This window comes from Hyperolius riggenbachi, chromosome 2 (assembly GCF_040937935.1).
Source record: "Hyperolius riggenbachi isolate aHypRig1 chromosome 2, aHypRig1.pri, whole genome shotgun sequence".
Classification (NCBI taxonomy): domain Eukaryota; kingdom Metazoa; phylum Chordata; class Amphibia; order Anura; family Hyperoliidae; genus Hyperolius; species Hyperolius riggenbachi.
Genome location: NC_090647.1, coordinates 337,148,527 through 337,172,739, shown reverse-complemented (window position 1 = coordinate 337,172,739; position 24,213 = coordinate 337,148,527). Strand labels below are relative to the sequence as shown.

The window sequence follows — 24,213 nt, the reverse complement described above, 5'->3', positions numbered from 1 at the left end:
TAGGGACTTAAAAAAAAAATAGCGTTGACAGATAGTGACAGGGAGTGATTGATGGGTGATTAGGGGGGTGACTGGGTGCAAACAGTGGTCTGGGGGGTGGGCAGGGGGGGGTCTGAGGGGTGCTGTGGGCGATCAGGGGGCAGGGGGGGGGAAATCAGTGTGCTTGGGTGCAGACTAGGGTGGCTGCAGCCTGCCCTGGTGGTCCCTCGGACACTGGGACCACCAGGGCAGGAGGCAGCCAGTATAATAGGCTTTGTATACATTACAAAGCCTATTATACACTGTTGCAGCGGCGATCCGGATGCCAGTAACCCGCCGGCGCTTCCGAACGGCCGGCGGGTTACGGCGAACGGGGGGCGGAGCCAGTCCCCGGCGGCTGATCGCGTCACGAATGACGCGATCGCCGCATAGCCACTCCCGCAGCCGCCCCCGCCGATGGGCGTATTGCGGTCGTTTGGGACCGGTCTTTGCCGCCGCCCATCGGCTGGGGGCGGTCGTTAAGTGGTTAACTTGCATATTTGTTTTCGGATTAGCACTGAAAACTGGAGTAGCAGGGGAAACCCACACAAACACAGGGAGATCATATGAGCTCTGTGCAGACCATGTCCTGGCTGGGATTCAAAGCAGAAACTGGTGCAAGTCAACAGAACTATCCAATTAGCCATGGTGCTGCCCCACAGAATGTCTATGGACATGAAGCATTGAAAACAAAACCATACATGTTTGGTTTACAACATAACTTGGCCAAATCAGCAAAAAAACAAACAAAAATAAATAAATAAATAACTCCACTAGTAGAACTTGTACAGAAAACACCACCCGGCCCCAAATATAAATGAAGTTTATTGGATTTACAGAAAGAGCGCAATAATTGTTTAAATAATATTAGGCAACCAACGATTTGTACAGGAAAATCATGACGATTAACAAGGTTGCCCAAACTTTTGCATCCCACTGTATATTGGATTTCGAAACAGTGATCCCAAAAGAAACATTTTTTGTAGAAATGAGACAAAGAATAAGAGATTAAAGTAGAACTGTAGTTTAATGATCCCTTTGTTCCAATAGATTGGCCAAAAACGTCTAAGAATAAATTAAAATAATTTGCTAGGTAGTTGCTGAAAAGAGAACTATCTATTTTGCACAGTAGCCTATCAGTACTATCCTGCACTGCCATACAGCTTCCCCAATTTTTTTTATCACTAATTACAGTTTATTAGCTGAATAACATAACAGAAGGGAATTTTTTTGCAGGATTCAGTGTGGCTGTAAGCAGTAGACAATGCAATGGCAATTCCAAGCACTTCGAAATGATTTCCTGATACTGTTGTTCTGTCTTCTTTAGTGTTTTGGTGCTACTCCCTGGTCATTTCTGAAGCCTAACCTTAACCTCCACTTTCAATGTTAATCTCTTTCTGGTTCCTTAAACTAACCTCCTCCCTGATGTTAATCTTTAACCCTAAGCTCTTAACCCTAGCATATAAGACAAACCTCCCCCACCTTCTCCCAAACCTTTTCTTACCAACCCTAATCAATACTTGTATTTTGTGTATTGACTCCCAGTTTGCTTAATGCACAATTCACAAGCAACATATGCGTTGTGTGTATGACGCAAGTTACTTAAACTAACATGCATTATGTACCTTGTGTATCGCTTCATCAAATTTCCATGCACTGTGTGCATATGTACATTTTACACTCCAGTTGCGTGGCTGTCTTGCGGATCCTCTGACTCTAATACTTTTAGCCATAGACCCAGCTTGTTTCAGGTGTGCGTGATTCAGACACTACTAATGTCAAAGAGATCAGCAGGACTGCCAGGCAACTGGTATTGTTTAAAAGGAAATAAATATGGCAGCCTCCATATACCTCTCACCTCAGGCTCCCTTTAAGTGCCCTTGGGGCATTCTTTGCTCACTAAAGCTGGGATTGGCCCTCTCCGTTCTGCTTGCACACACCCCCAGGTCTTGCGCATGATAACATAATCATGCATTGCACATGAGGGAACAACCTAGGTCAGGTATATATTTTTTATTTTATAGTCCCCCTTCAGCTCTAGCAGCACGATAGGGAAATGGACTAAACATTGATATCATTTGTTTTGCTTTAAATTCAATTATTCTAAGTGCAGCCTTTCATATACTCCTGCATCTGAGATCCTGCTAATTGTTTTACATAAATTCAGAGGATAATTGTGATCAAAACCCTTTTGAAAGACAATTAAACCCCCATAGAAATGAGAGAAGATAGGAAAGCACTGCTTCCTCAAAGCCCTTTAATCCAGCTGGGCAGACACAGTGGTGAAGAGCAGTGGCAGTGTCAGATCAGCTGACAGCTGTTTCGCAAGCTAAAAGTTGCTTTGTCAGAGGCAAAACATGTACTCCATTCAAATGCAAATAAAAAGGTACAGTATACCAAAGTAAATTATAAATCTGGATTTGCATTTATTTTGCTGGGATGATGCTAGGGAGTCTGTTTTGTAATGAAAACCAACTAAACTACCCTTGCTACTTTGTGAGCAACTTCTCTGCTAGATACAAACTGATAGAGCTGCTTCTGCTTTGTCATTACATTATAGCAGGCATTTGTTCTGGCAGGGAAACTTGATTAGCTGGGTTGAATGTTCACAGAGAGTTGCCCTCAATCAGAGCCGGATTAAGGCTAAATGGGGCCCTAAGCAAAGTAAGTGATACTCCCCCCCCCCCTTCCTTTATGTCATAATAGAAGATGCAGCTGCTGTGTGCACAGCAACATGCTGCACACACCGGGGCAACCGTGCTACTGGTTGCTATGGGCAACAGCCCGCTTTCCTCTGCGGGTGCACAATGCACGGAACAGCAGCGGCAACATGCAGAGTGCGAGATGAATGGCCGGGTGTAACGAACGGTGAAGCACAGAGAGGATCTGATTACCGGTGATCTGCAGTATCACTGGGAATACAGATGTATACCAGATTATAAGTGATCTGCAGTATCACCGATAATCCGATATACCAGCTAACCTCTGTTCACCTGAGTAGAGTGTAGTGTTTGGTGTAACAGTAACACTTAGAGGACTGGCCTCAGTGCAGTGAGGAGTACTGCATGGCTTCCTTCCGAAGGCCTGAACTCTCCAAGGCGGGAGGAGTCAGGCTGTCAGTAGGAAGGTTAGTCTGAAAGTAACACTCAGGCGGTAGTGTCACTAACAGGACGGGGAACCGCCTCCAATAGTAAGGTCGGTTCTCGAGGTCGGACAAGCCAGGTCGTAACACACGGACAGATAAAGTACAGAATCAGAAGGCAGAGGTGGAGTCTAGGTACAGGCAGGGTTCGGCAACAGGGTATCAGAAATATCGAGGTACAAGATCAGGAGGCAGAAGCAGAGTCTAAGGACGAGCCGGGGTTCGGCAACAGAGTATCAGAATGGCAAGGTACAAGATCAGAGTTCAGGAGGATAGTCAGGCAGGCAAAGAGTCATAACAGATAATCACAATCAAACTAGTACTTTAAGCTATCAACAGAATCTAGCTAAGTGTAGGATTACAGCTCCAGCTGGTCCCGGCACACTTAAGGATCTGACTACAGGTCTGAGTGCTCCCACGTATGTGTTTGCAACGCCAGACAAAGAGCAAGTGAACAGCCAGCAGTATATATACACAAGGACTTCTCCAGGACCTCCCTAATTGCTGGACCAATGAGAGTAGTGGAAAATGTCAGCTGACCCGCCTGGTCAGCTGACTCCCTTCTGGCTGTTATTTAAGCTCTGCCTCTGTGCGCGCTCGCGTGTCACTCTGAATCTAGGTGGACTATCAGTCCCAGCCACACCAGTACTGTTTTGCAATGTATCCAGTGAACTGAGTGCGGGAGCCGCCTCTAATGCGGATTCCGCCGTTACCAATGCGGATTCCGCCGTTCCCAATGCGGATTCCGCCGCTCTGCCGAAGCGGCATGCGCCGTTTTTTCCGCGTTGTGACGCCCTGCTGGACGCGGAAACAGCCGCCTCACCTTTTCCGCGTTTCATCACACCGGGACATTGTCACTCGGGGCACCCCTGAGACGAGGGCGCCAGATATCACAGCCTGGCAGTAACTGAAAACTCTGGACACCACCAACCCGGAAGCTACTCCCCAGACAGAATTACATAACCACCACCCCCACCACCGAACAACCAATTTCCTCCCAAACTAGACAGCCACATCCAACATACAGTCCTGCAGAGAAGGGCAGCCGCAGCGGGGGAGAATGACAGCCCCGGGGGCCCCGCCGGTGCAGAGGCCGACCTCCTCTACTGTGCCTGCATGAGCACCGCTGTCAATCAAGTCCACGTTGTCTGTAGTGTACTGTGCAGGCGCAGTAGTTCTGTGCCTGTGCAGTACACTGTGGACAATGTGGACTTGATTGACAGCAGCACTCGCACAGGCGCAGTAAGGGCGACCTCGAGGTCGGCCTTTGCACCGGCGGGGACCCCCGGGCCGGTGGCAGCGAGCAGAGATGCTGTGACTAGGGACATGTCAGCTGCAAGGGGTTGGAGGAAGCCCCAGGTAAGTAAATCATAGGGCAGCATATTTTGGCTGATAACTCAGTACAATCAGTAGCTGATAACCCCTTTCCCATGATAAGTCTTTACCTTTTCTCAAACAGGCTTTGTGAAACCCCTCCCACAGTGCAATGTCAGGACCATGGTCATGACAGCTCCTGTCTGTGAACCTCATTGCATTCTGGGAAATAATGGCTGCTTCCAACTGCCAAGCAAGCAGTATCTCCCTTTGTGGAATGTTTGTTTACTGAGGCAGGGGTCACACTTGTCTTTCAGTTTTCTACACTTTGCAGAAAACTGAAAGACAAGTATGACCCCTGCCTTACAGCAGCTAATGTAATTTATAGAGAAAACTGACAAATTGCGCAAGATGTCAGGTTTTTTTCTGCATGCGAAATCTGCATTAAAGTGTGACCTTGCTTATTGATTAACATGAGTTCTCAGTTGAAGTCAGTTTTTCTGTGCAGAAAACGCGTATGAAAGCCAGTAAGTGTGACCCCTGCCTGAGAGTTCTATGCACAGATATAAGGTGGCAGGACTAAGGTTCACACATACATCTGTACATTTCTGGTCCAGCCCAGTCCTGTTGGATTTGCATCAGTTTTCTATCAGTTTACCTGACAGGATTGGAACTGCACAACTGTCAAAACTGACAGGGCAGGATTGGACACCATTTATGTGAGAACCCAGCCTAAAGATGTTGCCACCTGTGATACATTTTAGAATGTAAATTGGGGTGAGGAAAGATTTTACAATGGGCAAACTCCGAGTTATTAATTTATAAATTGTAATTGTAAAAAAAATAAGCAATTTTATTAATTACCTTATTTTCACTATAGTTCTTCTTTAAACTGAACCTGTCCAACGGTTTATGGATTGAGACTCAACCTAACTCAAAAATTGTGCTCACCCCTTCCTCCTTCACTAAGCTGCACTAATTGGCCAGCTGTCACTACACTGTTGCCCACTACAACAGTGTAGAGATGGTGACAGATACCAAATGGAAGCAGCTTAGTGATAGCGGAAGGGGCAGGGACAATTGATGACTTCAGTCCAAGTTGTCACTTCATAAACAGAGGGCGACATGTTCACTTTAATGGCTTCAGAACTCCTGTAATGCAAATACTCGTGAGGGATATGAATGGTGGCTTCCATCAGGAGGTCTCTAGTGTACTGACAATGTATTGAAAGCTGAGTTCTAAACAAGCAGTTAAAGAGGCACTGTATTAACAAGCTGACACATCATTGCATTCCAGCGGTTCTGGAGGTGTGTTTAGCTTCTAAGGGTAACAATGGTTAATTTGCATATATTCAGCAGTGATGCACTGGGAGACATCTCAAGCTCACTCCAACCTGAATTGTCGCAAATTCTTTCTGTTTTAAGAAAGCAAACTTTTGTGTTTTTTTTAAGAGGCACTGTAGTGACATATATTTGCAATTATAGCGTACATCAAAAAAGGGCGTCGGGAAAAAAGGGCGCGTGGTGTAAACGATAAGCAGTATTATCGTTTATAAAAATATTGTGTAGAATTTCGTTTACAAATAGTGTTTTAACAATTTAATAAAAAAATTTAAATAAAAAAATTTAAATCATTTTTTTGGGTGGATAATAATGTTTTAGAAATGTTTTACAAATAGTGATTGTAAAAAAATATATTGGAATTTACGTTAGGTACTGATTGCTTTATTTTGTGAATAATAATGTTTTACAAACAGTAAGGGTTAAAATGTTAAATAATGTTTTAATTAAATAGGATAAATATGTTTAGTACTTTTATAAACGTTATTCGTCACGGGTGCATTTTCTAAACGTAAATCATCACAAGCACAGTTATAAAACATTAAAAATCTCCGGGCGCCGTTTGTAAAACGTCAATAAACTCCGGCGCCTTTTTTCCCTGTTCGGCGCCCATTAAACGATATTTATAATGGGAGTGAATGACGGCGCCCTTTTTGTCCACCTGCCTCATGCGTCCAAATCTCCTGCTTCCGCAATTATACCCTCTTTTATGGTAAATTTCCTGTTTTCAGCATCAGAAACACTTCCTGTATCTATATATTGCAGTATAATTATATGTAGCCCTGCCCTTCCAGTGATGCTTAGCAAAGGCTATTTAGCTATGCAGAATTTCCCACCCTCCCAGAGCATTCTGGGAGACAGTTCTATTTTCTACTGGCTTCAGAACTCTTAGCAAACAAACATTCCACAGAGATGCACCTGACTTGACTAAAGATGTTATACATTTCAGAATGTAAATCAGGGTGAGGAAAGAAATAAATATTTTTATTGATTAAATTATTTTCACTACAGTTTCTCTTCAAATACACAAATAAAATACCCATACATGTGAATTGAAGTTGACTGGAGTGCGGCAATCAGCAGCCCACTGACAAGTCATCACTGTGATCTGAGTACATCTGGCTCTTCCTGTTAGGGCCTCTTCTGTGTGATCACAAAACATTGGATGCTTCGATAAAACTAAATGAATACACATTTGGAGTACTTGCCATATCTCCTGGACATGTGTGATTATCCTTTTGAAGCACCACCCACTTCTCTGTTTGACAGCACCTGTTAGGCAAATGTGCTATTGGTTTGCAATAGTTTCCATATCTTATTGCTGGAATAGTTTTGTTACTTTCATGGTAGTAAAGTTGACTGGAGTTAATGAGACAGAACTATAAATTGCATTTGGCAGCAAGTGGAAGCCCTAAACCCAGGGTGATGACCTCTAGTCAACCAACATGCATCAGTCAGGGCCTTTGTTTACAGTTAGGGGTTTACGCACCTGATTTGGCAGAACCTTCTCCTAACAAACAGATTTGCGCTTACCTGGGAAAGAAACATAATTAAAAGTAACCAGCTGCCAATCAAATAGCTGTTAGTTGATTAATAATAAATTGGCAGGTAAAAGCTTTCATTTACCAAATGTATTTCCCTCTGCAGATCAGTGGGTATTTGCATGTTAGTAGATTTTTTGCCTATCACTTGCAGTGGTGTTTTGTTTTTGCAGAAAAAACCTTATGATGCCCATACATTAAACAATTTTTTCATCCAATCTTACCATTTCTATGTAATATAAGGGAACTGCCTTAATTAGCCTTTCAGTATATTCACTTAATTTACCCTTATACTACATAGAAATGGTAAGATTGGATGAAAAAAAAATTGTACCATGTATGGGCACCATTAGTATTTTATAAACAAGCCAAATTAGCCTAAAGGTGGCCACTAACGGTCCAATTTCTAGCGAAAAATCATTCGAGCGATCAGAAATTCTGATCGTATTGGTTGTATATAATCTCCATTGATGGGCACAATCGATTACGAACAATTATAAAAATAGTCGTCCGATTTGATTTTGGTCAAACCAAAATTTGGATTTTCTACTTGGTTGTGATAGATTGGAAGCAAAGATTGGTTCATTGATGTTGCAGTGAACGTTTTTTCTTCTGATCAGAATTATCTGATTGCTCGAAGGTCCAATTTCTAGAGAAAAAAAACGTTTTAGCGATCAGAAATTTTGATCGAATTGGATGTAAATAATCTCCATTGATGGGCACAATTAATTACAAACGATTATAAAAAATAGGTGACCAATAGTCGTCCAATTTCTAGCGAAAAATCATTTGAGCGATCAGAAATTCTGATCGTATTGGTTGTAAATAATCTCCATTGATGGGCACAATCGATTACGAACAATTATAAAAATAGTCGTCCGATTTGATTATTGTCAAACCAAAATTTAGATTTTCTTGTTGGTTGTGATAGATAGGAAGCAAAGATTGGTTCTTGATGAACGATTTTTCTTCCGATTAGAATGTTTGATCGCTCGATGACTTTTCGCTAGAATTATGATTGTTAGTGGCCACCTTTACTGTCTTTCCTGTAGCTTACTGGTAGCTGAAAATGTAATAGGCCTCTCCACAGCCTGTGCTCCCTCAGTGTGTCACCCATAATGCATGCTCCTACCTGACCTATGCACTATCCAGAGGGTAAGTGCAGTATCAGGGGGTGGGTGAGAGTATGGCAAGGCCAGCGCAGAGCTTTGTGGGTTTGCTTTCGGGACACTGCCAATCCTGGACCAGTGGGATGAGCCAAAGCAAAGAGATACATACAAAATATATAGATTTTTTCAGATAATGTGATGGTCAGCCTCACCCTACACAAAGATTTTCTGCAATTAGTATGGTCTGATGTGTGTATGCACCCTGAGTGTGTGTGTGTGTGTGTGTGGGGGGGGGGGGGGCGGTTGGTGGTACCAGGCCTAGGGCACTGGGAAGTCCAAATCCGGCCCTGCCTGCAATTTGGAGAGTACCTAAGCACCAAGGTTCTGAAAGAGGTATCAAAGGCACTCTAGAAGTGATTATTATGAGCACAAGACCAATAGAGAGCTAATACTGTAGTTGAGGGAGGGCCCCTGGGGGACCCCCTCTGGCCCAAGGGCCCCGAAGCGGTGGTTACCTCTGTAACCCCTATTGCTATGCCCGTGGACTAGTGGATAAAAAGGGCGCCACTATAGACTCTAATGCAATTATCGTTAATACGGCAGAAAAAAGGCGCCCGATAAATATCGTTAACATCACTTTAGGTTTTTGAAGCATGTTATCGCTTTAGAAGCTTGCAACGTTATATTTTTTGTCATATTATTTCTTTGTATGTACAGATTTTACATTATTAAAGATATTATTGTTTCTATGTGTGAAAGGGTATTTCTGCAGGGCGAGTGGTTAGGGTTTAAGCACCACCAGGGGGGTGGTTAGGGTTAGGCCCCACCCAGGGGGGCGGTTAGGGACCACTGGGGGGTTAGGATTAGGCATCATCCGGTGTGGTGGTGGGGGGGGGGGGGTGATACGATTAAGCACCACCGGGGGGGGGGGGGGGGTAAGGGTTAGGCGCCACCAGGGGAGTGGTTAGTTTTAGGCACCACCAGGGGAGGGTTCTGTGTGAGAGTAGAGTTGGGTTAAGCTGTATTTTTGAATTACCTTACGATTTTTTGCGTTAATATAGTTTCGTTATCAACTCCTGTCTGTTTTAAAACCCTATTTATTGTTAATCAATTTTGTTAACAATATTTATTGTTATTGAGATTTCATTATCCACCAGCGCCATTTCGTTATCCAGCTGGGCCCTTTTTTCCTGGCGCCCTTTTTCCATGCACCAGTGAAATAGTTTAGAAAATACTAGATTTTCATTGCTATCTTGTTCACAGATTGTCCTCACTTCCTATGCTTGTGAGTGAATCACTAAAAGAAAAGAGGCAAAAACGAAAAAAGATGATACAGTAGCAGAAACATAAACTAAAAAGCTATTACTTGACTTACACTTTAAGCAGAAAATTAAGATTCCAGTTTTCCTAAATATCAGTTCCAACATCCATATGTATAAACGTGAATTATGAATGACTGGCAGATGTTTTTTTCTTTTCTCCAGCCATATTGCCCATTAGTTGCTTCTAAACTGATTTCAGACACAGTAAATACCTCCAAACTGATTTAACATGGAATGCCTATTGACTACATACACATTAGTAGTATGTAGCGGTAATAATATATAAGAATATTTCAGTTATTACTCACAGGTATAAACAGTTATAGCCCCTCCAGACACAGTATATTCAAAGTAGTAAAGTGGGAAAGCGAGTTTGACTGGGTGAGGTAAGAAGGTAATTGGCTGTTAGTAATGTATGTTATTATGCAGCTGTGTGTTCTTCCTGTAGTGTTTGTGTGTACAGTGTATGTCTAGAGCTGTGTTTGGATATTTTCCTGTTACCGTTTTCTGTCTGCCTGAAGCACAGGGGCTGAATTATCAAGACAAAACTGGAGCAAAATGGAGTAGCTGCCAAGACCACCCAATCAGGTTCTAGCTGTTAAATACAACAAAGAGTATGATTTGTTGGTCGGGGCATCACTTTTGACTGTTTTGTTGGCACATGTTTTAATAAATTAGGAATTAAATATTTTATGCAACGTACACTTAGGATTTATTCTTTATTTTATTGTGTTTTTTCTAACTGCTACGGATGGCTGAATATCACGATTTTGCTATTGCGAACACGCTCACAAATTTTAGTGCGAACATGGGTAAATGCCACAAATTATATATAGTTTCAAGATATAGATTCAAATAAATGTCTTTAGAATTGCTGATGGGGGTACATGCCTAAAAATTGCTATGAGCAGGCAGTGTCTGAGATGCCTGAGAACTTGTGCAGTTACCTGCCTAAACATTTGGAATTGCAGCCACACTAGGGGAGGCCTGAAAAAATGAGCAGTTACTTGCCTAAACATTTGAAATAGCAGCCACATTAAGTGAAGCCTGAAAAATTGGGCAGTTACTTGCCTAAACATTTGAAATGGCAGCTGCACTGGATAAGACCTGAAAAATTGAGCAGTTAACAGCTTAAACGTTTGAAATAGCCACCACACAAGGTGAGGGCTGAAAAATTAAACAGTTACCTGCCCAATAAATATTTTACTTTCAGCCTCTGTATAAGTGGCTGGAAAGAACTGGCACGTGGCAGGTTATTAATAACAATTCACAATAATATTTTTTGAACTAGGTGTTGGTGGTGCAGGACAGGTGTTCTTGTCGTCAGAGTGGGCATGATGCTCCAATTAAGACACAATTACATGTCTGTGCTGTAACCCTCTGATATCCAAGCCTCATTCATTTTAACAGATGTCAAGTAATCGACACTGCTTTGTGCTAGTCAACTTCACTTGTCTGTCACGATCCCTCCATCTGCACTGAACATCCATTAGGATAGGACACTTGACGAGGGGCAAGCCAAGAGTTCCATGGCAAATTGTGACAGCTCTGTCCACAGGTCAAGCCTGCACACTCAGAAATCCAGAGGTTCCTAGCTCCTCAGAGTGTCCAAGGCGATCATTAACTCAGGGTAGTCAGCAACCTGTTGGTTGAGGTGTTCTCTGAGGGTGGATCCAGAAACAACCTGTTGAGGCATTAAATATAAGAAGGAATTAATATTGAATATGATTGGCACATCACCCTCAGCAGCTATTTGCTTTGTTCTTGATGGCACCTCTATGGCTGTTAATGGTTCTTCCTAAACCACCTCCCTGAAATTAGAATACAGCATCTGTCTCAGCTTGGAATGGAAGTTCTGCCTTTTGGCCAGCCTCTACGATTGTGGTAGCATATTCACCATTTTTTGTTTGTACCAAGGGTCTAATAAGGTTGTCACCCAGTACAAGACTGTGTTCTCCATTGTTTTGATATGGGGGCCCTTCCTCAGACATGTCAGCATGAACTGCCCCATTCTATTCAGGTGTGAGAGAGAGGGCTCCAGGTCCTGTTCCTCATCCAGAGCAGCATAACACACTACGATTTGTTCCCCCCAGCCACAGACATGACCAGAGTCCCCAGAATGTCCTTCCTTAATGTAGAGGTTGGCAGGGATGTGTAGTGGACATATTTAGCTTCTCCTGTGCCATCTGGATTTCTGCAGCAGTTCATTAATAAGCTCTCATAACTGTTCTCCCCCTATGACTTGTGGCATATCTTGATGAGCACTGGCAGAGGGATCAACATGAAGTCAAAATTCCAGAGAGGTTCTCCATTTATGAGACAGGGTCTGCACTGGTAATATTGGGGGCACGTTTTTGTTAAAAAATAAACATGTGATGATGTCTAGAATTAGAGCATGTTGTGAAGACACCAACAAAATAAATACCTAAAACTGTTTAAAATCAGATAATAATGAGTGGCAAGTATGGAACTTGCCTACGATTGGTCATTAATTCAAAGTGTGATACTTACCACCCATTATTATCTGATTTTAAATTGTTTTTAAATGTTTTATATTGTGGGTGTCTCCACAACATTCTTAGAAACCTCCATAGGAGGTAGTCAAACATACAAAATAGCTGTCCTCCTTATCCTACACTGATCATGAATAGGGGAAAGCGAGGCACAAAGAAATGTGGTCAAATCAAATGCAAATTATTATTAACCCTTGCACTCAAAGCTTCCACTTACAGCAATACATAATACACAACAATAAAGGAGGTAGGTCACCAATGTGGGCCTCCACTTCCCCTTTGAATCCCATCTTTTTGGAGAGCTCCCAAATACCGTAAAAACCTTGGAAGTCCTGATAGTACAGGCCTAATTTCCCTGCAAGTGCTACAAGATGTTACCTGGCAATAAAACAACATTGTGAGTATATACCTTTTTTGGGTACCCTCTTGTTTTTGAGGCCTATCCTGACACACTTCCAAAGAATGAGGGCTGCAATTGTTACATGGGGTAGATGATGGCTGCATAATTTCAACAGGAACACGGGGAGGGGTTAAGGAAGGTTTGGGAAGGCATGACAAAACCATGGACAATTGGACATTTATGGGGAGATTGGCTGAGGTTGTCTTCCTTGAGCCTTTACTAGTCAGATTTAGCCCTGGTATTGTACGAGAATTAGGCATTTTATTTTCATGTAGTATGTTTTGATATATTTGTAGTTATACTGTTACTTTATTATGAATGCACATGGGTATCCTCTGTATGTCATGAGACTGTCATGCTAACATAACCAAACCACACAGTAAACAAGAAACTGATGACTATTTTGAACATGGTGAATAATTACTTCAGAATAAGTTCAAAATTATAACACAGATACGTGCTACTAATTGTATGCATTTAAACAACAGCATTTATCAGAACAGCACCCATATGCCATGTATCTACAGCAGCTGGGAGCGGCACCTAGCCACAACATTTACAGTTTATATTTGCTTTTTTCTGTCTAGTTGTTTGACAACCTTAGTGGATGCAGAAGGTGTGGGCGGAAAATACTGGGAGAAGTTACAAAACTCTTTACACCTCAGGCACCATTCAGACTTATCCTCTAAAACATATGAGCTGCATCAGTGTTCAGGGGTAAGGTTATAAGTTTCACATTTTAATGGACCATATCATTTCAGTAAATCAGATGCAAAGGGTCCTCACACCACCACTCCTCCTTACATACACTACTCACTGCAACTCGGTATCAAGTTCTCAGAGCTTTCAGGGCAATATGGAGAGGGGGAGACAATATCCCAGCCAGGGAGTGTGCAATTACATGGGATCAATGTGTATTTGCACATAATTCCAGCCTATTTCAGGCAAGAGCTCAGTATCTCAGTACCACTATGGTTCCCAGTCACCATTTGGTAAAGAACTATCATATCACTCTTGACACCTGTTTATCAGTCACTTCCAGTGGGCACAGATGAACCTCATACTGGCTGCTTTCCTCGAATGCCTTGCTGCACTGTTTTCACTGCTGCTTACAACCCAGGACTGGAGGAAATGTGGTCGCCATGATCCCATCCGCTAATAGTGCATCCACCATGACTTCCGCTACCCATAACAAGTTTGTCCCGACAACACCTGCTATTGTGGGGTGGCCTCTGTGTCAGAGAGAGTATTAGGGGCCCTCCACACAGCTGAGCCCCCCTGAGGCTGCAGAGTCTGCTTCCCAAGTAATTACCGGTATGCCTTTTCTCCTCACTATTAGAGAGCCTAGTACTTTGAATTACACTGGCTTCAGCATCTCTGGGGGCGTTAGCTTCGTATTGTGGTTGTAGATGCAGTATTCATCTCTTCATCCCTCTCACAGCCCTGTCACGCTGGCAGCGTTTACTCTTTTGATTAATCCTAATACAAACAATCACCTAAGCAGGAATGGCACAAATTCTTGTAGAATGCTTACAGTGACATTTATTCGCTGCACAGGTGACTCAGAGAAGCAAGGCCTAGAGTCCCCACATGACTTAAAATAACAAAGCAATTTCAGCAAATCATTGCTGAACACTTGCAGCACAGGACAAATTCAACTAAACAATTATCCAATGAATAAAATACTATTGCATCTTTACATGTCCCGTCAGCATAAAAATACTTGAAGTAATTGCGTTGTGTTTCGACCAGTGATATTGTTTTCTCAAACAGAAAAGCTTGAATATGATCAGATTGAAATGGAACCTTTGTTTACAGTGGATCGATTGCTGACTGCATTAAATTCTACCCATGTTTGAAAAATATAACTGCCCCTGCTTCCTTTGCCTTCAAGTTTATAGACTTAGTAATTGTGCAGAAAATGTATATCCTGGCTTTCTGAAAGAAATGGTAGTGTGGACCATCACTCCCACAACTTATTCATTCCAGCCCTCCGTATGGAGTGATAGGATGCTGATTCTAAAGTTCTGGTAAGTAAGCCTTAAAGAGACTCCGTAACAAAAATTGCATCCTGTTTTTTATCATCCTACAAGTTCCAAAATCTATTCTAATGTGTTCTGGCTTACTGCAGCACATTCTACTATCACCATCTCTGTAATAAATCAACTTCTCTCTCTCTTGTCAGACTTGTCAGCCTGTGTCTGGAAGGCTGCCAAGTTCTTCAGTGTTGTGGTTCTGTGATGCATCTCCCCCCTCCAGGCCCCTCTCTGCACACTGCCTGTGTATTATTTAGATTAGAGCAGCTTCTCTCTTCTCTCTTATCTTTTACAAGCTGGATAAATCCTCCTCTGAGCTGGCTGGGCTTTCACATACTGAGGAATTACATACAGGCAGAGCTGTCTGCACTCTGCAGGAAGAAACAGTCTGACACTTCAGTGGAAGATAGCTGCAGGGGGAAAGAAACACACAAATGATCTCTTGAGATTCAAAAGGAAGGGTGTATACAGCCTGCTTGTGTATGGATGTATTTTCTATGTGTGGGCATACTGTACATCAAACTACTTCCTGTTTTGGTGGCCATTTTGTTTGTTTATAAACAAACTTTTAAAAACTGTTTTTAACCACTTTTAATGCGGCGAGGAGCGGCGAAATTGTGACAGAGGGTAATAGGAGATGTCCCCTAACGCATTGGTATGTTTACTTTTGTGCGATTTTAACAATACAGATTCTCTTTAAACTCAGATCCACCCTGGGTTGGGTACCCGAGTACAAGGCTAAGTTCAGGGGACCATGGTTTGTCCTACTCTCTTAACTATTTGACAATCAGGAAAGTGTATTGCATGCTTTCAGATAGCACCCTCTAAAGGCTTTCAGCAAACTGCACTTTTAAAAAAAAATTCGAACAGGGTTTTTAAATAAAACTACCTACTTATGTAGTAATTATAAATATACAGTATATATTTAAGAGAAAACATTTTGCTTTTTGTTTTGTATTAGACCCCATGGAATGGTCTTCAGGTAACGTTCAGAAGTGGATACTATGGACAGAGCACCAGTATCGCCTTCCACAAGTGGGCCGCAGTTTCCAGGACCTGACAGGCAGAGACCTATGTGCCTTGAATGAAGATGGTTTCCGGGAGAGGTCACCACTGTGTGGAGATGTCTTATATGCCCATCTAGACATATGGAAGTCAGGTAGCACTGGAGGCCAGAGATATAACATTCATCACCATGTCTGAGATTATTCTTTTCAACTAATCTAAATTGTGGCCTTGTCTTTGCAGCAGCCTGGATGAAGGAGAAGACAGGACCCAATGAATTGAGATACTGTGGTAAGTCTATATTGAGCTTATTGTGACACATTTTATTTTGTATAAATATCAGTGGCTTTAAACATATCTAAGTAATTGGCTCATTTACATGATAAGGTTTTTTAAATACATTTGGAGAGTGGTCTGCAAAAAACCTTTGTGGGAACTTTAGCAGTAAGTGTACATCTTATTTCTGTACATCTTATTTCTGGTCCTACCCAATGCAGAATATCGCTTATCGGGTAAAACAGTAGCCTTATTTCATTCTTCATACTGCATTAAAACTCCAAACAGAATGGATCTGCATAGTAACTAAGTTAGGCATATAGACCTGAAGATTCATGCTCAGGGATTATCTCCATCAGTATCCTTTTATTTAGGTAGTTCCTAAAAACGAACTTAGAGTACATTTCATATATAAATAATAAGTTGTGAAAAAACAGCCCACCCATCCAGCTCCCTATGCTACATGCACTGAACCAGGGTAATCACAATGGAGGGAGCATAGAAAGCTGGATAGGTGGTTTGCATAGGTAGTCCCATCTAAGCTTTGGGGGTGACCTGGGAAAGGGGGAGGAGGATATCAGAACAAAAAACTATATCTGCTTATAAAAATGACATTATTTTGTTAGTACTAAGGGCCCTTTTCCACTAGGAAACGTGATCGCAAGCACGCTGCGTTGTGATAGAGGTACCTTCAATTTCCACTACTGCGATTTTGACGCGATTGCACTGCAATTCGTCGGGCATACAAGCCCAGCCACAATGAAAATCGCACAAGCCGGCAATTGTGATTCAGGAAAAAACTAATATTGCTAGTTGAAAAACAGCAACGCAATTTACACATTAATCACGGTGCTGTTGCGATCGGCAAAAGGGCGGCAATGAAGCGTATCACAGCCTTGTGCAAAAGGGCCCTTAGCCCTTACTATTCTGTAGAAAAGGAAGCTTGTTGTACCGTATTCTATCTATGGCACAATCCAATCAAAACACCAATTTAGCATGTTCATGACTATATTTATTATAGAAAGCACTCAAAGCTGCTTGTCAACTTACATTAAATTACATGCAAACTGAGCAAAACCAGTTTTAAAATGACATAAATCAGCATAGGAAATTGGTAATTATAAAGTTACTGTAGCCAGGTTAGCTGTAACCTCCCATTGGTAATCTATAGTCACGCTAACATAATTGTGCTAGCCATAATTTACTATTTTCAAGTTTGACAATGTGCAAAAACATTGACATTTTGAAAAAGGTACAAATCCACAGAACTAAAAGCATTTCTTCAGTATGACTCTCTTGCTAGTGAAGGCAGTACTGACATATCTAACAAATCCAATGCTGCTATGCCACACACAGGATGACCTTGTGATTCACACTGGACGAATCAAAACTGATCCGTGTAAAAACTGACCAGTTTTTATTGGGCATCAGTTTTTGATCAAAGCAACTGGTCAGTTGTTGCCCAGGATTTATCGCATCCTTCCTAAACTTGTGGTCCATTTGGCAGAATGGTTCCTTTCTAATGGAGCAATGTGAACAGATCCTATTGATTAGCATAGGATCCGTCCGTCTCCGTTAAGATCCGGGCCGTTTAGTGGATGTTTTTAGTGCAAATGTGAACCGGGCCTAAATACCGTAAATCTCAAACACTTTCCTTAACGCATGGACTGAGTTAGTAGATCTTGTGACAGCATTTAGACATTCCAGTACTGTTTAATGGCCTCATACTCACGGGCTACAAATGTCGCCGCAACCACGTGGCGCGCGCGTGTTGCGGCGACAGGTCGCCCGTGAGTATGAGGCTCGCACCTCGAACCGTCGCTCGTCGCTGCTGTCGCCAGGCGATTGGCGGCGGTCAATCGCATGGCAACAGTTGCCGCCTTACTGTCACTAGTCCGCGTGTGTATGCGGACTAGCGACAGCAACATAATAGATAATCTACGGCGCTTCCGGCGAGGGGGAGGAACGTCGGCGACAGCTTCCGTCGCTTCAGTAATCCCTCTTCCGCGTGTGTACGCGGAGGGACCTGGCGAGGAACTGTCGCCGAACCTGTCGTGCACACGCTCCCATGTGCTAGCGACAGGACAAAAAGTAGCCCGTGAGTATGGGCCAATACTATCGTACTGGAATGCAAATTGGAATTGCATGCAGTGTGCAAGAGGCCTCAGCCATAGATCCTGAACAAGCATAAGCAGATCAGGCATTTCTGACGTTATTGACAGATCTGGCAGGATTAGCTGCATGCTTGTTTCTGGTGTACTACTACTGACACTACTGCAGCTAATTAGATCAGCAGGGCTGCCAGGTGAGCGGTATTGTTTAAAAGGAAATAAATATGACAGCCTCCATATTCTTCTCACTGCTGTTGTTCTTTAAGCATTTGGGTCTAAAATCCATAACTAAGTCAACGTCATTGTGGCTTTTTTCAAATTTTGTTAAACAAAATAGAAAAATGACTACCTAAATTTTACTATAACATGAAAAGGGAAATTGAATCTGCTCAGTTATACCTGGCGAAAAGGCCAGGCTGTGGAAATAATATGCGAGTCAGAGTGGTTTCTTCCATCAGTGGCTTTAGTGATGGGCAGTTTGCTTCATGACAGATTCCCTTTATTGTACGCTTATCATGCATGGCGCTGACATATTCGCAGAGCTCATGCTACTTTGGAAATGACTGCTTGTCTTGGTTGCACTGTTATTGCATCAGCCAATGAAAAAGTCTTAACACGTATAAGACTTGCCTTTTTCCTATGGAAAATTCCACATGATAGGTAAATGAACCAAAATATTTTACATGCTTCAACAAACTGAAAACCATTTAGGGCAGAGACGGAACAGGTTCATTGATTTCAGCCTCCAAAGACATACTACAGATTGCATTAACGTAAACAACTCATGTCACTAGCTATCCCTAAGGCCTGGGACCCACTAGCAGCGCTTTTCTAAACATTTGTGATTCGAAAAGCTCTTGCTAACGCAATGCTATGGGGGATTTTTACAAGATTACATCCCTCAAGTTGGATCACACCCATAGCAGTACATTAACAAGAGTTTTTCAAATCACAAGAGATTAGAAAAGGCTTAGAAAAGCGCTGTTAGTGAGTTCCATGTCTAAGGCCTCAAACCCATTAGCAGCCTTTTCTAAGCACCAAAGATTTGAAAAGCTCTTGCTAATGCAATGCTATGGGGGATTTTTATAAATGCACATCGCTCAAGTGGGATCACACCCATACCGTGTTCCACCGAATATAGAACATCCACTGAAGATAAGGCCTATCTTATATTTCAAGCAAGCTCGAAATATAAGACATCCTCTGAAAATAAGACCTAGCTGGGCTGCGCAATGTCCCTCCCCCCCCCCCCCCCCCTTCGCTCCCTCCCTCTCTCTGCAGAGTCGCGAGCGGAGCATTACAGTTACAGCAGAAGAAACTCACCGGCTTCCGACGTGCCATCGATAACGTCTTTCCTCAGCAGCGTCCAGCTTCCTCTCCCTGACAACGGCAGCTCTAGTCATGTGACGCACGCACGTCCGCATCACATGACATGAGTCGCCGTTGTCAAACAGAGGAACCCGAGCGCTGCTGAAGAGATACGTTATCGTTGCTACGTTGGAACCCAGTGAGTATCCTCTGCTGTAATGCTCCGCTCACAACTCTGCAGAGGGAGGGAGGGAAGGGCTTTACTGGGCTGGGGCTGCCTTTCTGTAGACGAGGGGGCCTGGTCCAGGGCAGCACATCAGGGAGGGAGGGAGGGAGGGAAGAGCTTTACTAGACTGGGGGCTGCCACTGGGGAACAAAAAGTAAGCCCTCCCCGGAAATAAGACCTAGCACGTTATTTGGGGATGAAATTAATATAAGACAGTGTCTTATTTTTGGGGGAAACATGGTAGCATTACATTAGCAAGCGCTTTTCAAATCAAAGTGCTTAGAAACATACTGCTAGTGAGTTCCAGGCCTAAGAGGAGTTTACCATCTAATTGCAGCCTAATCATGGTCTATTGCCTATATCAAGCCAACTTTGGAGAGCTAGTACTCTTTTCTATGAGTGTTTGAATTGCACGCTTGCCTCCCTTCTGCTGGCCAGAAGCGCCTTTCAGCTGCATGTGCTACCCGATGGCAAAAATAGCGTCATGTCATGTCCCAGCATATATCCACTGCAATCAGAGGTAACTCCATGTGGGGGCACCTTTTGAATGCTCATGCCAACCGCTACTAAGCACTGTGCAGGGAAGCAGCTGATAGATGGTAGATTCACTGCCTTAAGTCTTCCGTACAAAAGATCCCTTAACCGTTTAAATTATCAGTTTTGATTTGTCAAGTGGAAGAAGAAAACAGGCACCAGTATGCAGCAGGGCAGACCAGCTGGTATGAGGAAACAAGGAGCATGCTCTCATCAAGCATATAGTGACATGGAAATAAGGAGAAGAGCGAGGCTCTGCTTCCATGTTTTGCCTCTGAAGAAGCAGGTTTAGCTTGCGAAACAGCTGTCAGGCTCTGAAACCCCCATTGTTCTGTACCACTGTGTATGCCCAGCTGGAATAAAGGGCTTTTAGGAAGTAGTACCTCGCTCTTCTCCTTATTTCCAAGTAACTTAGCAGTTTGTCTTTGGAATGTGGTAAGAAACCTGAGTGCCCAGAGGAAACCCACAAAAATATAAGGAAAACATACAAACCTCATGCACATTGTGTCCTGGACAAGATTTTAATTTGAGACCTTATTCTTGAAAGGCGAATGCGCTACCAGACATAGAATCATATTAAAAACCAATAAAGCTTACATTTCTTAACGCCTACTGCCATACACAAAGTCTTGTATGCACGCATATGCATGTATGTAGTTGGCTGTGGCCTTACGCAGATGGCCGGAGGTACGTGCATGCTTGTCAGCTGTCATTACACCAACCTATATAGCTTTTTCTCCCTTCCTCCACCATCAAATTTTTTTTACAGAAAATGCATAGAGCTGCACCCTTTTGGTGAAAACAAGGCCTAAATGCCATTATGGTGTCATCCAAGCGTTTGACCATCATTGCATTCAAAAGTACTCCCTTTCCAATATTGGGTAAACTGTTTATAAATAATAAAACAAATCTGTATATAATAATGAAAGGGCTTCAGTCATTCCCCCTATAAATAAAGTAATTATGTAGAAGAAAATAATTTGCATTCCCTTTGTCTCGTCTCAGGAGGGAGTGGATCTGTCGGGGAATGCTGGCCAGATACAGAGGTCGATTCATCTAGTTCTGGGCAGCCCATACATTTATGGCAATTCCTAAAGGAGCTCTTGCTTAAACCACACAGTTATGGAAGCTCTATTCGCTGGCTTAACAAAGAGAAAGGTAAGGGCGTTTGTTAAATTTTATACCATGCAAGGCACAGTTGATCTTTTAGTTTGTTTCGTCACAGCTTGCTCTCAAAAAGTACCTTACTCTGGAAATCTTTCCTGCCAGCCCCCCCCCCCCCCCCCCCCCCCCCTAGCAGAAAGTGCATGTAAACTTTACCAGGGGTTACACGTCATGTAAATAGCATTGTTCATGAGAGCCAGAGGTTGTTCTTTTCTGTCTGGTATCCCTTGATCTTGGTTTGTCATTACTCATTTAGGCAACCAAGCTGCAGTCACATGTTTTTTCTGTGATTGCATACATATCTGTACATGTTTTCCAATGTATACTGTTTTAGGAATCAATGTGATGCTTTTCAATGTAAAAACACATGCGGTGTATAAAAAAAGTAATAAGCTTTACTTTCAGGGGCGAGAGTATACTGGCCGGCACCTAACAGCGACACGATGTGTCGAGAGTTATGGGGGCCCCGATCATGTACATAATTAATAGAGAGCAGACAGCGCAGAGAAGCGATACATTACTTACTCCCAGCATGATACACGTCTCATCCACTACCTGTTCAGTTTGCAAGTGCAATGCAACCAGCCAATCACCTTGCAGGCAATGAAGCAGCATAGTGATTGGCTGGCTGCACTGCACTTTCAAACTGCAGGGAAGTGTGGAGGAGATGTGTATCTGGCTGGGAACATGTATGTATAATTCTGCTAAAAATATATATTGTATACTCTCATACACTATAACAGTAATTCTTGCAGGTGCCAGCACTGGAAATAGGAAACAACAACCAAAAACAAAAAGCATAAGCTGCACTCTGCAGTTTTTATAGAAGAATCAAGAGACCACTGCCACTGATTTACTAGAAATGTACTTTATTGAAAAATAGTGATCAAACCATTTCTACAAAAGTGGTACAATCAGTAGCGTAGTTAAGGAGCTGTGGGCCCCTATGCAAGTTTTACATTGGGGCCCCCCAAGCACTCTATACATAACAATTGATACAGCGCACCAAAACCTGCCAAGGACAACCACAGTGTCAGAGATGGAAGAAGGGGATGGGGAACAGCTTGTTAATGATTACCACTATTCAAAGTATCTATAGAAGTGATTATTATGAGCACAGGACCAATAGAGAGCTAATACTGTGTTTGAGGAGTCCCGATGCGGTCTCTACCTCTGCACCCCCTATTGCTACGCCCCTGGGTGCAATGCCACAAACCAGTTTGCTATGGTCAGTCAGAACCCCACCCATCCCAAATATAAAACCTAATAGTGTTTTCTGGACAAGGTGGTATTGCTGATATCCCTATTAAATTGTAGTGAGTGAGGTAGTTGGCTTCAGGCTATAGACAATCAATCAAGCCTGGGATAATTTTCCCAAAATATTACTGTTTTGTGGCATTGTACCACTTTTGTAGAGATGGTTTGATCACTATTTTTCAACAAAGTAAATTTCTAGTAAATCAATGGCAGTGGTCCCTTGATTCTTCTAAAAATATTGCAGTGTGCAGCTTCTGATGTATAATTTTGCGCTGTGATGCCGCACTGCGTTGCCATGCTGAATTTATTATGTATAAGACTGAGCACGCCCCAGCTCCTGGCCCCTCCTGCCCGCAGAGGCCAGGCTATAGTTACGGCAACGTTTGCTTTTTATGTCACTCATGAAAAAATGCATCACATGCGAACCAGACCATTGATTTAAATCGTGCTGTTGTATACTTTTCTGCATGCAAAAATCACACCCAGTTTGAATAGAACTTTGCACTGGAGGCTATCACATAGAAAATGATTTTTAGTTTAGGGTTTCATTTTGAATTCAGTTTTACTCATGTTCTCTACATTTTTCAAAGGTATTTTTAAGATTGAAGACTCTGCTCAGGTTGCCCGGCTTTGGGGTATCCGAAAGAACCGCCCAGCAATGAACTATGATAAACTGAGCCGCTCTATTCGACAGTACTACAAAAAGGGCATCATCCGCAAGCCTGATGTGTCCCAGCGCCTGGTCTACCAGTTTGTCCAACCATTATAGGAGGTGATGGTGAACAAAGATCTGCATGAGGAGATATGACAGGAGAAAAGTACCAAAACACTGGATGTGACACACACTGGATAAGATCAGCTCCATTCTCCAACACAGACTATATTTATTATAGAATAAAATCCTCGAATCAGCTGATCAAGGCCTATAGCACAGCACAATCCTAATATTTGCAGAATGTCACGCTTCAAGAGACTTAAGACAGCACTAAAGGCTTCTAGAGTCCCTTATACTTTGCCTTTCTCCTCACTGCCTGCTTTCTTTCTTAGAGAATACTCACTGATGTGAGACCTACTGGACTCAGTGACCTTCTGGGACAATAGAAAGAGGGCAGAGTGACCACACAGCACTGTGAGCATACACCACTAAATATACTAGAGCAAAGCTTGATGTGAATGTACATTTCAGATCTGTACACACTCCCTGAAGGGGTACATTTTATAAGAATTATTTATTGTGGTAGCATAACCTATGAACTGAATTATACCACATGCCATTATGGGTACATGATGATGTGTCTATGATTATGCTTAGTACATATACTGTATGTTGGAAGGATATTGTACTGAATTATTGTTATCAGTTATTTGTTTTTGCCTTACATTTCAGTCTAGTTCTTGATACTGCCAAAGACAAGTGATTTATTTAGCTAAATGTTTTATTTCATAGTAGAATTATTTTTTTTCACATTTCACTTTTTTTGCTAACTCGTATGCTACTTTATTTAAGGATAACAGGTATTATGTATTTGTTTTAAAAGGATAAACAGTCTAGGCAAACATTTATATGAAGTGTTTGGCCTACCAGTGTAAAGTATA

The 24,213-nt window shown here is 42.5% G+C and overlaps 1 protein-coding gene across 3 annotated transcripts in view; it reads left to right on the top strand.

The window, feature by feature from the left end:
• SPDEF (SAM pointed domain containing ETS transcription factor) overlaps window positions 1-23,952 on the top strand; it is a 44,072-nt gene extending 20,120 nt beyond the window's left edge. For 2 of the 3 annotated variants that reach the window (XM_068265515.1, XM_068265517.1), the window contains exons 3-6: window positions 15,698-15,895; window positions 15,985-16,032; window positions 21,202-21,354; window positions 23,208-23,952. In XM_068265515.1, coding sequence (XP_068121616.1) covers window positions 15,698-15,895; window positions 15,985-16,032; window positions 21,202-21,354; window positions 23,208-23,386 — 578 coding nt within the window. In that variant the 3' untranslated portion in view covers window positions 23,387-23,952. The remainder of the gene's footprint in view (window positions 1-15,697; window positions 15,896-15,984; window positions 16,033-21,201; window positions 21,355-23,207) is intronic. The other variant, XM_068265516.1, reaches the window with a different exon arrangement.
• The last annotated feature ends 261 nt before the right edge of the window (window positions 23,953-24,213 follow it).